This window comes from Pollicipes pollicipes, unplaced genomic scaffold, assembly GCF_011947565.3.
Source record: "Pollicipes pollicipes isolate AB1234 unplaced genomic scaffold, Ppol_2.1 Scaffold_4740;HRSCAF=5597_pilon_pilon_pilon, whole genome shotgun sequence".
NCBI lineage: Eukaryota > Metazoa > Arthropoda > Thecostraca > Pollicipedomorpha > Pollicipedidae > Pollicipes > Pollicipes pollicipes.
This window is the reverse complement of record NW_023596545.1, coordinates 30,732,105-30,748,735: the sequence shown is the minus strand read 5'-3', so window position 1 is coordinate 30,748,735 and position 16,631 is coordinate 30,732,105. Positions and strand designations below refer to the sequence as shown.

Genomic DNA, 16,631 nt, shown 5'->3' with positions numbered 1-16,631 from the left:
CTTTTGCGCACGGCGCGTTTCGCTTCAAATCCAAGGAAGGGGGGGGGGGGGCAGTCGGCCTTCTCTGACATATTGGAATCCGCCAGGCCTATTGTGATGGAATGCCTCACACGAAAGCTCGCGATCTGAATCCACATTTTTCCACACAGTTTGCATCATTTGGAAACACTTCGAATGGCGACGATGGTGCACTTTGTGCGGGGGAGGAGGAAGGGGAGGGGCGGCCCCAAGTGTGGTGAAGCTGACCTTACTGCGTCACCGACACACCAAGTTAAAATCCCCACCATTCCTTTTATATTTAGACGTTCTGGCTGGGGTACCAGAGGTAACCATTCTTCAAAGCAGGGGCCGGTGCGAGAGCATGCAAAAGGGTTAACACAAACAGCGCATATTGACCCAAGCATTGCACTGCCTCTGTCAATGGTACGACGCCCAAATGACTGACGAAAGTATGACGTAGCCAGCGCTGGGGAAAACACATGTTTGGGTTGCGCTGATGCGCATACAGACCACAGATCTGCTGCCCCCTCCTCCCTCCCCTAATCGTCGTGTCCAGCAGTCCCCGCGACTTGATGCGTCCGATCCCGGGAGACATCAACTTTGCCAGGATGCGGTAGTCACGTGCGATGGTCAACACCTGGCGTGCTCAAAATCGCCCTGATTACGACGGGGGCTTTAGCTCCCCCACACTGTCTTTCCGAGGACCCCGCTGCTGTCACCCGCGCCTCCCGGCTCTTCAGCTTGGGTCATTAACATCGAACACATGGCCGGCAGTCGGCACACAGCCTTCGTGTATGCGGTGTACAGTCAGCCTTCGTGTATGCGGTGTACAGTCAGCCTTCGTGTATATGGTACGCGGTCAGCCCTGGTATATATCTTTAGTTCATGACTAAATAAGCAAAAACTTCGGCATCAGATCGCTACCTGATTCATCGCGGCAATACGCCGCCCACAACCGCATGCTGGTCTGCATCGGTAGGACGCCACCTGCAGATGCTCGCCTCTCAACAGACCGCAGCATGCTCAGACATGCCTCACGAATCAAGCCTGGAGTTGGCGTGCCCAAATTTTGTTGGGCAAAGTCAAATTGATGGTCATAAAAAATCCGGATAGCTTCAGCACTCTCGCTGGAATCGCTTGGTGTAAGATAACAGAAACCTACGGGGGGGGGGACGGGGGGGCAGGGCATTGCCCGGTCAGGGGGCGCTGAACCGAGCCTCGCACAACATGAATCGCCGGCAGGCAGATCAGGCTAACCAAGGTAACTTTTGCCTTTAACCACCGTGCCAGGGTCAATGCAACCACGAAGAGTGCTGCTGCCCGGACGTAGCTCTAAACGGGGTTGTAGCCCGTTGGGCACTTCCCACATCTAGGGCCTTCCCGTAGCCATTTATTTCTCCGCGCCTAATAGAGCGCACAGGTAGCCGGCTAATGGTCACATTTAGCTGCGATGCTATTAGCGGCACGTGACCATCCTCCAGAGCATGGTTTTTATTCGCCCCGAGGGAAATAGGCAACAACATTGTGCCGGACGCCGAAAAAGGCATCGTCCATCGCGCCGTCCAAGGGCCGCAGCCATGGGACCGGGCACCCGTCCACTACGGAGCCCGATCATTGGTCACTCGTACACCCAAGTGCATCACTGGCCCGGGGGCTCCGCACCCCACTGGCGCGGTCAGACGTCTGACGGATGCTACACTCTGACAGACCGTCTTCCGACGCCCGTCAGGTCGGCGTTCTGACAGACCGTCCTCTGACGCCCGTCAGGTCGGCGTTCTGACAGACCGTTCTCTGACGCCCGTCAGGTCGGCGTTCTGACGGACCGTCCTCTGACGCCCGTCAGGTCGGCGTTCTGACAGACCGTCCTCTGACGCTCTTAAGGTCGACGTTCTGACAGACCGTCTTCTGACGTTCTCCTGATCGGCGTTCTGACAGACCGTCCTCTGACGCCCTTCAGGTCGGCGTTCTGACAGACCGTCCTCTGACGCTCTCCAGGTCGGCGTTCTGACAGACCGTCCTCTGACGCCCTTCAGGTTGACGTTCGGATAGGCCGTCCTTTGACACCCTCCCGGTCGACGACTGACACAATCGTTTGGCAGACTGTGCCGTGACGGCCTGTCAGGACGGCACTCCTATACCGCAGCCGGACGCGCCATCCCGTGACAGCCTGTCAGCATGGGCGTTTTGATATGCCATTTGGGCGGGCTGTGCCGTCGCGCGCGCACCCCGCATTTTCAGCGGCGCTGATACGCCTGTCGCGCCGACGGAGGCATCCCTATTGACTCCACCGAGCGGGGGAAGGCGGGCAGGCGAACGGAGGGGAGGGGCGGCCGATTGTGGGCCCGTCACAGTCGGCGGCGAGGATGACAGGGCCGCCCTCTGTTGACCGTCCGCGCCGAGTAAACACGGTCGCCCGCGGCCGCCGCGTACACACGGCTTTCGCCAGCTGTCGCCCCCGCCGCTGCGGCCGCCCGCCGCCGCGGCCGCCCGCCTCGCGCTGGTGCGGTCGGCCAGCGCCGGCGCCGGCCGCTGTGCTGTGCGCAGCTGGAGCGGCGGCAGCCACCCGTCCAGCGGTGGCAGTGGCGGTAACGGTCCGGTCGCTGCTGCCACTGGCGGCGGTGTGACGGTGGGCGGCGTAACACTAACAACAGACGCACCGCTCTTCATCGAAGCATCTGTTTGTGAAGGTGTGTGGCGCTACGCCCCCTGACTTGCTGTCGGGAGGAGCACAGCACCGCGCGTCCTTCTCAGACCCGGCACCGCCACGTCGGGAAGGGCGCGGAAGTCGCTGACACTCGGTCAGTCGGAAATGGCGACACACGGGGACAAGCGAACACGAGCATTCAATTCAAAGTATGTGGTGAACACCGACTGAAAAACACACGGATTTACACGGAATTTAGAGACATTACATAACTTTTGTATTTCATTGACGTTTTTAAGGTAAATTCACCGCAGGAAAATCTCCCTTGCACCGTCTCGATGATGCCAGCATACTCATATTAAGATCACGGCATCTGACCGGCGCACAAACAAATGTCACACATGTATGGGAGACTGCAGTTCAGCGTGCACTTAAAGTAGAATGAAATCCTTCGATTAAACTTTGCCCGCGAGGCCCGGGTTGTGTAATTAACCTCCGGAGTTGACGTAGACGCGGCATGGCGGCGCAAGCGTGACTATACAACTATGCCGCAGCAGAGCAGCGCGCGAAGCGAAATATGCAACTAACATTCTCCTCCAAACCAGACACTCGAGGCAACGCAGCTGACAGCGCGAGGCCGCCACAATGTTAGAAAAAACGAGGGTGAAGCGCTGCTAGCCGTCCAGCCCGCAATGCAGCCAAGTTGGTCTCAGAAAGGAAGCAGGCCGCGGTGGAGGAGGCAGATCACGGGCTACGCGGCCGCCTAGCGCCCGGCGGTCAGCACAGGTCGAAACCCTGACCGCTAGATCATTACATCGCCCACAGAGCTCGACTCCCGCGAAGCGGGAGCCCGAAGTCCGGAGTGGCGTGTCTCCCACGGACCCGCATCCAGGCCACGAAACCAGCTCAATTATGGGACATTTTGCGGCCCGCAGCGTCAATAGTCTCGAAACGAATTGATGAAAAGTTGGAGCGCCGCGGCTCCGGCGCACCAGGCCCGGAAACAAGCCAATCTACAGCGATCCAATCGGTCGGCCTCAGGCCATTTCCGAGCAACAAATAGCGGCCAAACCCGGCGACGCAGCGCGGACCGCACACACGGCTGGGCGGGGCGCGCCGCCGCGTGACCTTGACCGGGAACTGCCGATGTAAGCACAGATGGCGAGAGACGGCGGCGGCGGCCTTGGTTGGCGCGCTGCCGCCGCGTGCGTATCAGGCGACCCACCCCAGGGGAGGTGGCGGATGGTATCGCGACGGCGGCGCGGCGGTGGGGGAGCGAGGCAAGGCCTGGTGGCGAGGCGAAGGGGGAGCGAGGCAAGGCCTGGTGGCAGAGCGGTGGGGAGCGAGGCAAGGCCTGGTGGCAGAGCGGTGGGGAGCGAGGCAAGGCCTGGTGGCGAGGCGAAGGGAGAGCGAGGCAAGGCCTGGTGGCAGAGCGGTGGGAGAGCGAGGCAGGGCCTGGTGGCAGAGCGGTGGGGAGCGAGGCAAGGCCTGGTGGCGAGTCGGTGGGGGAGCGAGGCAAGGCCTGGTAGCAGAGCGGTGGGAGAGTGAGGCACGACCTGGTGGCAGAGCGGTGGGGAGCGAGGCGGTGGGGGAGCGAGGCAAGACCCGGTGGCAGGGCGGTGGGAGAGCGAGGTGATGGGGGAGCGAGGCACGGCCTGGCGGTGCAGCGGTGGGGGGAGCGAGACACGGCCTGGTAGCACGGCGGTGGGGGAGAGAGGCAAAGCCTGGTAGTGCGACGATGGGGGAACCATGTGGGTCAGACCATGGATGTCATTCCTTAAAGCTATGGAGCAGCATTCGGTGCCTTTTAACACGGTGTGTGAAAGCCTGCTTTGATGAGCGTGACACCAAATTTCGGCTGCATCAATGTCGGTCACGTCATTCGCACAAGGTTAAGGAACAAGTCTGAGGCATTCATTCCATGCCATTTTTATGTGGTGTGTGGAAGTAACAAAAATATCACGCAACATCGCGTTGAGTCAATGCCCTGTGCCACACTCGCATATATGTACTGTAGGGAAGGATTCTCTTCTGCCATAATTCAGGTGCCAGCTGGTTTCAATCGTACTCAACGTCAGTAAAATCATATCACAATTTCACCGTCTCAGAACTCAAATGCAATTAACATCCTAGAACCAAAGGCGTGCGACTGAAAGGGGGCTAAGTGCCAAGAGGCGTACTTAAATTTCGGATAATTCATCCTCTCGTAAAGTATCACACACATGCTTGGAATGTGTGACTGGAATGTGGAATGTGTGAATCACACACACATGCTTGGAATGGAACGCCAAAGAAGTCCGCCGGCTTCGGCGTTACTTCGACGTTACGAGCCCAACTCGTGGTCAAATTCCGGCCGCCCAGCACCAAACACGACAACTTGGGAGCAAATCTGAGGCATGGTGACAGTCTGCCGTTAGAGGTTTGTGGCGGGGGATCACGGTCGCCGCGTTCGGCACACGGCGGGACAGGCGCCCTGGGCTCGCGAGGCGGACATCTCCCGGGACGTGCCACGCCACACAGGCCGGCACACGCTGGCGGACTAGTCCGAGCACGTGCCTCTGGCCGAATCCTATAACAAAGAACAAAATAAAAAAACATACACATTAAGACTACAAGGCGCAAATGAATCCGGTGATCGCATCGCTTTGGTCTTTTCCTGCGTGGCGTAATAATAGCGTGATAAATCATGGAAAACGCTGAGCTTTCAAAGCCGTTGGAAGTTTAAATTAGTTTGATCCAGGTCTAGCTGATCCGCGTAAAATGCTGAGTCTAGAAGGGACGGGACGTCGAGCATCGTCCTGGAGTTCTGGCGCACCGTCCACATTACACCAGAGTCGCTGACGCTGTGTACGCCCGGAGAAGACGCAGCATCCGGCGCGACGACCACTGCCAGCCCGAGCACACCCAGCCGTGCAAACTACGGTAGGCGCTGTCAGGAACTCCCCGCTTACTAATGCCACGGACAGGCGGCGACCGTCACAAATAACACCCCTCACAGCCTAAAGTGAGGCGATGGCGGGACCCCGGAGGAGTGGACAGTGCACCGCGACTGGGAGCTGACTGACACAGCTGGCCCACTGCCGACGGCGGCGCCCCCACGGCGCAGAGGGGCAACGATGGGCGCGAGAGGGAGCGAGGGAGCGAGCCAGCGGCACCAGCAACCGTCACAGCCGCCGGGCTAATGCGGCCTGGCTCGCAGGCTGATGAGTTCACAATCGGATTATCATACGAAAGCACGTGACATTGTCGAATCGCCCGCCCGCTCGGCATACCAGTCCTACGCTCTTGCAGCGCACCTAGCGGCTGACAACAGCGTGACCTACAACTGGTCCGTCCAACAATGACTCCAGTCCAAGTCTGCGACTTCTCAGGCAACGCCTGCCACCGGTTGTGCGGCAAATCTTACGCAGCCTTCCAAAAGTCGGGCACCAAACTTGGTCCATAGCTACCTCTGCCTTTTTTTGGTGCATGCCGCGCAGAAACCCTAGTCCGCCACCACGCGCGCGATCAGCGCCGTGTATACCAATAGCACGCGTCGCATCGCTCAACAACCAGCCCGCGGCGCCGGCGCCGGCCCCCGCCCCGTCCGCTGGCGGCCGGAGCGAGCCCGGCCGAGCCTCCAGCGCCGGGCGAGGTGGGGCCGGGCGCCGCCAGTCCGGGGCTCGGACCTGTCCGGCCGGCGCCGCGCTGGCGCCGCGCTGGCGCCGCGCTGGCGCCGAGCTGGCGCCGCGCGCCGCCGAGCCACCCGGCGCCGGCAGCAGCTCCTCGCCGCCCGTGGCGCCGGTGGGCGGACCTGGCCGCCGCCGGCCGTCCCCGGCGCCCACCCCAGCGGCGGCCGTCAGAGGATCGGCCCGGTACCCCGCAGCCTCGCTGAATGTCTCCGTCTGGGGCTTACAGTTCCCATCCAAAGCTATTGACATTTCGTGCACATGAATACGCTGCTGGCGGTGGACGTGCCTGGTTTGCCGAGCAACGCGCAGATACCCTGTCAGTGGACCAATGCACGCTCTCACAGTGTCTGAGTCAGTAAAACACCCGCACGACATCAATCCGCTGAGATCTACGCCCCACTGCTGATCTTGTTTCCATTGCAAGGTATTACAGCCCGCTGCAAACCATACCCGTGTTTTGTACGGACGGGCTGGAGTCCCCAGAATCGGAGGCAGGCTGGTAATCAGTCCCTCGAAACGGAGGCAGACTGATGTATCAGTCGCAGTCCCTAGTGCATCAGCCCCAGTCACGGCTCGAGCCGAGGCTGCGCTCGCCGGCTGACCACGCCCGCTGCATTGAGGGCCACCGGAGTGGCCGGCGCTCTGCCAACGAGCGCGGCAAGGCTGCGGTGCACCTAACGCGCGTGGCAAGGCCACGGCCCCCAACAACGTCAGCCGTCGCAAGAGATGATTGTGATTATCGCTGTTACACGCCTTCATAACAAGCTCAGAGCGAGGGTCGCGGTGTCCCAGCCTTGGCACAGCCCTCCAGAGCTTCGATTCAAAATATCCCGCCGCGGGCAGAAGTTATTTCCAGAGCAACAGCGAGAGCCCCATCAAATCGTCGCCCGCGACTATCCAAAAGGCACATCTGAGCTTCTAGATCTGAGCCCTGAGCTCTGAGCACGTAGATCGCCCAGTCCCAGAGTACGGGGGGCCAGAGCGCCGCAGCGCCTGCACCACCGCCAGCGACAGCGTCCTCCGAGTGGTGCCGGTTGTGCCGGAGCGCCGGCTGTGAGGTGGCGCCCACCTGGCGCGCCGATCGATGACGGCAGCGCAATCCGTCATCCCCGCCGCTGGCCGGCCGTGCACGTCATCAGCAGACCGATCGCCGCCCGTCCGCCGCTGCGACGCCGGCCGGCGGGCCAACGTGTTCCGAATCAACCCCCCTCTCCGGACCTAGTGACCCCGTCCCCCAGCCGCGCGTCGGCCGAGTGCAGCGGCAGCCTGAGGCCAGGTCAACGCGCGAGCCGACGAAGCGCCATCCCCGGGCGTGTCAGCGCCACACTAAATCTGCGAGTCAGCCACACCACGGCTGCGAGTCAGCCACACGGTGGCTGCGAGTCAGACACAACACGGCTGCGAGTCAGCCACAGCACGGCTGCGAGTCGTCACTGCGCCGCGCGCGCGGGAGCCTGGGCCGCGCTCGCTGGTCACTCTGCAGGCGGCAGCAAAACTTCCCCTGGCCGCGCGGGGCGGAGCCGTGGGAGGTCTGCCGACTCAGCCCACGGCGAGTCCCCAGGCCCGGCTGCCATCGGTTCGGCTCGGCCAGGCCCGGCAGTAGCGCAACGCCATCTCACTAATGACGAACTCTGCGCTATTCTGAGACCCGCAACGCAGCTATTCCGGGGCAGCTAAGTTGATAGCCCAACAATCTCTCACGCCAGTAACCGCGTTACGGATAGTAACGAAGCCAGCCGACGGAACGACACCAGTCGCTTGTTAGCCCACGACGCACCGCGATGTGCTGCTCAGCACACCGGACGGCCCCCGTGCGACGCCGAACGACGCATGACGAAACGAGCCACGCGACTCACTAGCACAGAGCGAGGACTCCACGCACAGCCTGACGGGCGTATGATCGCGTTAACTCCTCTGTGATCATCCCTCCCTTCCCTCTAATCGGTCAGCTGGCCCTTCGGGGGCGTGCGCCCGCCCGCCGCCGTCGCTGCCGCCGCCGCCGAAGCCGCCGCCGAAGCCGCTGCCGTTGCTCTTGCTGTCATCCGCGCGGAACGGTCCGCATGGCGTCGGCCGAAAAACGGGCCCACTCGGTCCGATGCGCGCCGCTGCCGCCGCCGACACCGAAGTCGGCCGGCCCGTTCCGATCCCCGGAGACGGACGGGCGAACGCCAGCGGCGCGCGGCCCGTGCGGAACGGCGCGGCGACCCGGACTGAGCGTGACTCCGAGTGACCCGGACCGAGCACAACACCCAGCGACCCGGACCGAGCATGACTCCGAGCGACCCGGACTGAACACGACACCCAGCGACCCGGACCGAGCATGACTCCGAGCGACCCGGACCGAGCATGACTCCGAGTGACACGGATGGAGCACAGCACCCAGCGACCCGACCCGAGTAAAGCGTCAACTCTGAGCGGTTGGCGCTTTACGTCTTTACGCCGAACGGGGAGGGCTAGCGACGAAAGCAGACGGATGTGACGTTTGTTGTGTTTATACTGAGTGGGATTGAGGTGTCACGCCACGGCGCCGCGCCCACGCTCCGGTCCCGCCCTCGCTGAGGTGGCAACCACACAGCCCAGGCGAACTCAGGGGGTCAGGGCCAATCATCGGCTCAATCGGTCTAATGCATACCGCGGTTTCAATGACTAGCCTATCTCCACTCGCTTTACTTCGCTTTAACACTGCTATAGCTCGCCTGGCAGGGGCCACTGACGCCCTCCGCTCCGTGTGCTGTGTGGCGATAGCGACGCTCCGTTCTGTCCCCGCGGTGAGGACGAACGTGTCCCAGTCGGCGGAACGACGCGGCCCGCTCGCTGCTGGACAATGACGCGTCATTTGAGCGCCACCCGCGGACCACCGCCGCACCGCCATAGGCGCGCGCCTCCGTGTCCCGGCAGGCGGCCCGTTCCGGCGGCGCCCCTCCGCCGCTGGACCCGACCGTAGGCCGTCGCCGGCGTGGGCCGTGGCAGCGCTGACAGGCCGTCGCCGGCGGCCGTCTCATCTGCATATCAGAGGCGGCCGGGGCCGGCAGTCGTCGGCGATCCAGCGGCGGAACGGCCGGCAGTCGTCGGCGATCCAGCGGTGAAGCGGCCGGCAGTCGTGGGCAATCCAGCGGCGGAGCGGCCGGCAGTCGTCGGCGATCCAGCGACGAAGCGGCCGGCAGTCGTCGGCGATCCAGCGGCGGAGCGGCGGAGCGACCGGCAGTCGTCGGCGATCCAGCGGTGGAGCGGCCGGCAGGCGTCGGCGATCCAGCGGCGGAGCGGCTGGCAGGCGTCGGCGATCCAGCGGCGGAGCGGCCGGCGGCGGCTCGGCGCCGTCCCGCCGGCCGGGCCTGGACCGCGCTGATCCGCCGCCGCTGGAGCGGGCTGAGGGGCTGGCCCAGGAGCCGGCGTCACGACGGCGCCCGTCAGCGCGTCTGGCTCCACACCCACGCCAATGGGTCCGCTCTTGTGTCGCTCAGGAGCTATTCCTCAGGACGCCTTTCCACAACGCGCTTGAGCGAATGTATCTATCTATCTATCTATCTATCTATCTATCTATCTATCTATCTATCTATCTATCTATCTATCTAAGTGCGCAGCTACGTAAAATTAAATCTACCCACGTAAGTCGTGTCAAGATGCCTCCGGCCGACATAAATTGAGGTATAACTTTTCGTCCTCGAACTGTTATACAATGAAGCAGACGGCGAGTTATATCATATCATATGACGAGCTACACCAATGCACCTCAACTAAACTCATTCCTTACACCAACTTGTGATTCCATCTCCTTCCGCCAACGACGACCGGCTGAAAAGGATCTCATTGACAGTCAGCGCAGTCATTCTATGAAGGAACATAAGAAACACCCATTATTCCCATTTAGTCAGTGAAACAGGTGTTTAACAGAGTTTTGCTGCAGTTCGTCTGTCCCACGAGAAGGACTGGACAGACTGCAAGGAGAAAGCCGGTGTATTCAGTCCTTCCACCCTAAGCGCCCGCTGCGGCTGCGCGGGGCTCGGTCCCAGACGTCAGTCCGCTGCGGCCGCGCGGTGCTCGCCCTCAGACGCCACCCCGCGGCGGCCGCGCGAGACTCGGCCTCAGACGCCACCCCGCGGCGGCCGCGCGGGGCTCCGCTCCAGACGTCACGCCGCTCCGGCCGCGCGGGGCTCGCCCTCAGACACATGGCAGCTGAGTTTTAACGCGGCTCACCGCGCCAGGGTCGGCCGGCGCCGGGCCTGCCCGCTAGCTGGGACTGCGCACGCCGCGGCTCAGCGATGCTCACCGCCCCCGGCTCGGCCTGAGAGCCGGCTGAGTTTGAGACGCGCCATCGGCAGCTGAGGTCAGCAGCGCCGGCTCAACATCCATGGCATTAACGAGCGCCTGAACAGAGCCGAAACCAGTGGCACAAGATGGGCCGCGAGGCGGGGTTGTCCCGCGGTGCTCGTAGCGCTCTGATGCCCTCTGCCGATCTGATGCGATCTGATCCGATCTGATGCCCTCTGGGGACTCAGAGTGCTGCCGCCGGCGCCTCGGGCGACGCCACGGGTGGCAGGCGGCAGACCCCGACCCCGGGTCAGTCTGCTAACAGGCGGCGGACCCCGACCCCGGGTCAGTCTGTTGGTCGGCGGCGGACCCCGACACCGGGTCAGTCTGCTGGTCGGCAGCAGACCCCGACCCCGGGTCAGCCCGCTGGTCGGCAGCAGACCCCGACACGGGGTTAGCCCGCTGGTCGGCGGCAGACCCCGACCCCGGGTTAGCCCGCTGGTCGGCAGCAGACCCCGACCCCGGGTTAGCCCGCTGGTCGGCAGCAGACCCCGACACCGGGTTAGCCCGCTGGTCGGCAGCAGACCCCGACACCGGGTTAGCCCGCTGGTCGCCCGACCCCAACGGTCCGGCCTGGTCGCCCGAGGACGCGTCCGGCCGACCTGCCTCGGGCCGCACTGCCCCAGACCGCCGGCCAGCGTCCGCGCGACAACGTGTGCTCATTCGCGCGTGCATTGTTCAGCGCGAGTGAGCCTGACCCACCCGACGAACCGCCGGAACCATGGCGCCTGAGCACGAGTCTTCAGTGGCATTCTTTCATCGAGTGCACATGGAAAGTTCGGACTGAACGCTCACCTGGTCGACAATGCGCCGCGTGTCGGCCGATTGTCATGACGGCCGGCGGCAATTAGGCACCACTGTTGCTATTGACTCGCTTTCCAGTGCACCGGGTGAGGTCCCAGGCCAGGGGCGCCCGGTGAGATCCCACGCCCGGGGCGCCGGGTGAGGTCCCACGCCCGGGGCGCCGGGTGGGGTCCCACACCCGGGGCGCCGGGTGAGGTCCTAGGCCAGGGGCGCTCGGTGAGGTCCCACGCCGAAGGCGCCCGGTGAGGTCCCACGCCAGAGGCGCCGGGTGACGTCCCACGCCCGGGGCGCCGGGTGAGGTCCAAAGCCAGGGACGCCGGGTGACGTCCCAGGCCAGGGGCGCCGGGTGACGTCCCAGGCCTGGGACGCCGGGTGACGTCCCGGGTCCCGCAGACGGCGTCAGTTTGCGTAGGAGCCAACCGACACACCTGTCCGGCCCAAAGTCCACGCATGTGAGACGGTGCAACCGCAGGGACGATGCGGCGACGGCCGACGCCTGTGAGGCGCGCGCCCGCCAAGAACGCACACACTACACACGGGTACTCACTGCCGCTGTAGCCGGAGCCGGCGCATGCGCGCCAGGTACTGGTGGATTTTCACCAGCCGCTGTTTGCATTTGGTTTGTATGAAGCCGGGCCAGTAAATGAGGTTCTCGTTGATCTGCTGGAGCGCCTTCTCGAAGTTTTTCGACAGCTTCACGCGCTCCCACAGCCGGTTGGGGAACGCCGCCCTGTCGGCACGCGGAGAGAGTGGACGTCAGCCTGACAGCGGCCCAGAGCCGCCCACTCGGAACCGGATCAGATCCGGCCGAGGACCCTGACGCCATTCACGCACAGCCGTGAGCAGCATCAGACATCACCGACCTCTGCGCACAGAGCGCTCGAGGTACAGTAAACGGAGCAGCGTGCTGCCGTGAGCACGAGCAGGAGGCGGGGGAGCGCGGCACGAGGCGTCGCCGGCCGGCTCACATCGAGCGGCCGAGCCGCGCCAGTTTGGCGGCGCACTGGCATGACCGCCACACGGAGCGGGCGCACGTTATTAGGCAAGCGTACCGTTACGGCTCGCGGGAGGCCCCCACACGACTCCCCGATGGGCTCGGGAGCACCGGGGTCGGACGGCACAGACGCCACGCGCCCGAACACTGCGCAGAGCCGACCGCCCTCCCGTGCTCCTACCGGCCCTCCCGCAGTACTGACAACCCTCCCACATTGCTGTCGTCCCTCCTATACTCTTGATACGTATACCCTGTTCCTGACGCCCCGCCCATTCTCCTGACGTCTCTCTCACACCCGTGATGCTCCCACCGCATTCGTGGCGACCTTCCCATTCTCTTGGACTCGCAAACTACTGACGCCCTTTTTATATCACTGGCATCCTCTCTCACTCCTGGCGATGCAACATCCTTCACCCTTGGCCACTTCTGATGCCCTCTCACACTCCTGACGCCGGTTTCACATTCATGGTGCCCGTACCACAATTATGACGTTCCTTCAATATTTCTGACACCCCTCTCTGACTCCTGGCGCTCCTCTTACTCTCCTGACGCTTCTCAGACTCCTGACATCTCTCTCAGACTCCTGACACTCCTCTCAGACTCCTGACGCCTTTCTCAGACTCCTGACGCCTCTATCACACTCCTGATACCCCTCTCAGACTCTGACGCTTCTCTCAGACCCCTGCCATACTTTCCACGTGTCTGGCGCGATACAGCTAAGGCAAACGTAGACACAAGCACGTTCTTAAAACGTAAAAAAGTGTATGATAAAAACAAACCAGAAAACTCCACGTTACTTTATCAACTCCCGCACCAACCGGAAGCAGGACAGCAAGAGCCAAGATATTTTCGCCGCGAGGGAATGTATACCGGAGTACACCGTACCTCTCGTCGAGCCCCTCCACGTCCCCGGTCCCACCACGCGGCTACCCTTCCAGCTCACGACAATCACTGGACATTCTCCAGGCACCAGACGCTCGATGGTAAATGACACGGTCGAGGAACGGCACGTGCACACGCGGGACAGCGCCAAGGCATCATTATTTGACGCATAAATAGCGGGGCATGACGTGTCATAAATCGGACCAGTTTGGAGACCGGCTGCGTTTAACGATGGCGACCTTCGGGCTTGGGGTCTTAAGGTGTGATCTTTAGGGTGTGATCTTTCGGGTATGGCCTTTCGAGGAGTCATAAACTTGGCGGCGGGGAGCCGGAGACCGCGCGGGCGGCCCGCTTGGCTGCAGACACAGCAGGCCCAGTCGGGCGCGCCGAGCTTCGACGAGAGGAGGTGGCTGGCCACGTCACCAACACGGTTATCTGATCTCGGCCTCGGCGGCTGTGGACGGTTTATTGGGTGTCCAGCGGGCGGCGGCCGGTGCGTGCTGTCCCCAGCGGCGGCGGCACGCTGGCCGGGCACCATGGCCCGCCGGCCGTACCCGTACCTGACCTCTGTCCCCAGGGCCTAGCGCCAGTGGACTGCCTTGTCCGCACTATTACTGGAGCCGCCGGCCGTCCAGCCCGCGCCGCGGCTCGGTCGGGAGCGGTGCAGTCCCACAGGACAGCGACACAGGACAGCGGCACAGGACGACACAGGACAGCGGCACAAGACAGCGACACGGGGCAGCGACACGGGACAGCGGCACAGAACAGCGGCACAGGACAGCGGCACAGGACAGCGGCACATGACAACGGCACAGGACAGCGGCACATGACAGCGGCACAGGATAGCGGCACAGGACAGCGGCGCATGACAGCGACACAGGGCAGCGACACAGGGCAGCGGGACTGGACAGCGGCACAGGACAGCGGCACAGACCAGCGACGCAAGACAGCGGCAAGGGACAGCAGCACGGGACAGCGGCATAGGACAGCACCACAGGACAGCGGCTCAAGATAGCAGCACAGGACAGCAGCACAGGACAGCAGCAGGGGACAGCAGCATGGGACAGCAGCACAGGACAGCGGCACAGGACGGCAGCATGGGACAGCAGCACGGGACGGCAGCACAGGACAGCAGCACATGACAGCGGCTCAGGATAGCAGCACAGGACAGCAGCACAGGACAGCAGCATGGGACAGCAGCACAGGACAGCGGCACAGGACAGCGGCTCAGGACAGCAGCGCAGGACAGCGGCACAAGACAGCAGCACAAGTCAGCAGCAGGGGACAGCGGCACAGGACAGCAGCGCAGGACAGCGGCTCAGGACAGCAATACGGCGTGGCGCAGCGATCACAGGCCGAATGGCGGCACACCCGACCGCAGCACACGTAGATCTATCAACAGGCGCCGACAGGGAGACGACCCGGCAGAACCAAACAAACCGAACAGACGCAAAGCCGCGGCACGGGTGGGAAAAGCTAGGCCCACCGGCGGAGGCCGGAGGCCGTCCCACACACGCTCCAGACGACCCGCTACTCTGATGAAGGATCGACTTTCCAATGCACTGATCACACCAATTTGTGAGAGTTCCGCGGGTGGCCGGTCCCCCGGCTTCGGATATGACCCAGCTACGTGGTGGTAATTGGTCCCACGCGCCTGTCATCACTTCGCTGGCCCCGACACCATCAATTAAATCTGACCGGAGTAGCGTGGATTAGTATTTTCCACACCAATATTTCGCTACTACCAGCTACGGCCAATAAAACAAGCAGTAGCATAACAACCAGTGTAGCCAGTTTGGTCATATTTCGCACACTGCTAAGGCCTTCATGCCGTTAGAAGAGCGCCTAGAGCCAGAGCACGGCCTCCGCGCCCCACAACACGGCAGCGGACGGCGGCCGGGTAAGTGTGGGTCTGGCCGGTGTCGCTGGGTCGGCCTGGGGGGTGATCAGAGGCCGGATTGCCGGCCGGTCGGCGCCTAATAGGCAGCTCAGGTCGGCATTACCCGGCTGGAGATCAAGACCAATACCGCCGGCCGGCAAATGAGCCGGCCACAGGCCGCGGCTCGCCGTCAACAACGGCGGCCAGACGCCCGGCCGACGGGGGTCACCGGGGCCATCCGGACGGGGGTCACCTCCGGATGTGGCGGCGGGGTGACCTCCCGCCACGGCGTGACCAACTTGAACTACTGATGTAACGGCAAGACGGCCTGGTGTTGCAGCAGGATGGCTTCCTGATGTGGGGAGGGGGTGACCTCTCCGTCTCGAGGCACGGTGACCTATTGCCGTGTCGGGTTAACCTCTAGGCATGCCGCAGGGGGACCTCACGGTATGCCAACGGGAACTCCTGCTGGTATGCCGGCGGGATGACCTCTCGATATCCCGGTGGGATGACTTCCCCGTGTGTTGGCGGGATGACCTCTCGGTATGCCGGCGGGATGACCTTTTGATATGTCGTCGGGATGACCTCTCGGTATGCTGGTGGGATGACTTTCCCGTATGCCGACAGGATCACGTCTCGGTATGCCTGTGGGATAGCCTCCCAGTATGCCGGTGGGGTGACCTCTCGATATGCCCGTGGAATGACCTCCCGGCATGCCGGCGGGATGACCTCTCGGTGTGCCGACACGAGCCGGCAGTACGGCCGCCCGGCGCACTGCTGGAGTGCCACCCTGATGTGGTAAAGGGATGCCGCCCTGTGGTGGCGGATGACCTGATGGTGACCGTTGACCAGTGACCTCCTGGTGTGGTGGCGAACTGACCTGATGCACGAGAGGGTGACATCCTGGTGGTGCGGTAGCGTGGCCTGATGTCAAAGCAGGTGACCTTTCAATAAAGCTCATCCGCCGATGTGACGGCGGATGACCTGATGATGGTGGGGTGACATCCTAATGATGGTAGGGTGATATCCTGACGTGGTGATAGGGTGATACCCACACGTGGTGACGGGCTGATAACCTGATGTTGGGGCGGATGACTCGATTTGGCAGCGAGATGACATCCTCACGCGCCCCAAGGGAGAGCTGATTTGGCGGAGATCTCCTAATGTAGCGGCTGGTGACCCTCCTGATATGATGGCGCGTTATATCCTGATGTGGCGGCCATGTAGCCACACGTGGAGGGGAGCTGGTGTCCTAAGGGGCGTGCGGGATACGATAAGGCGGAGGCACTGGCATGAGATGGTGGGGGTGGGCGGGTTGGCGGCGGTGGAGCTAACATGAGATGGCGGGGATGGGCGGGTTGGCGGCGGCGGAGTTGACATGAGATGGTGGGGGTGGGCGGGTTGGCGGCGGTGGAGCTAACATGAGATGGCGGGGATGGGCGGGTTGGC

General features: G+C 62.9%; 1 protein-coding gene across 2 annotated transcripts in view; it reads right to left on the bottom strand.

Annotated features, from left to right (window-relative positions):
• Rbm13 (RNA-binding motif protein 13) overlaps nucleotides 1-16,631 on the bottom strand; it is an 82,382-nt gene that overhangs the window by 49,120 nt on the left and 16,631 nt on the right. For both annotated transcript variants that reach the window (XM_037221506.1, XM_037221507.1), the window contains exon 6: nucleotides 11,975-12,157. In XM_037221506.1, coding sequence (XP_037077401.1) covers nucleotides 11,975-12,157 — 183 coding nt within the window. The remainder of the gene's footprint in view (nucleotides 1-11,974; nucleotides 12,158-16,631) is intronic.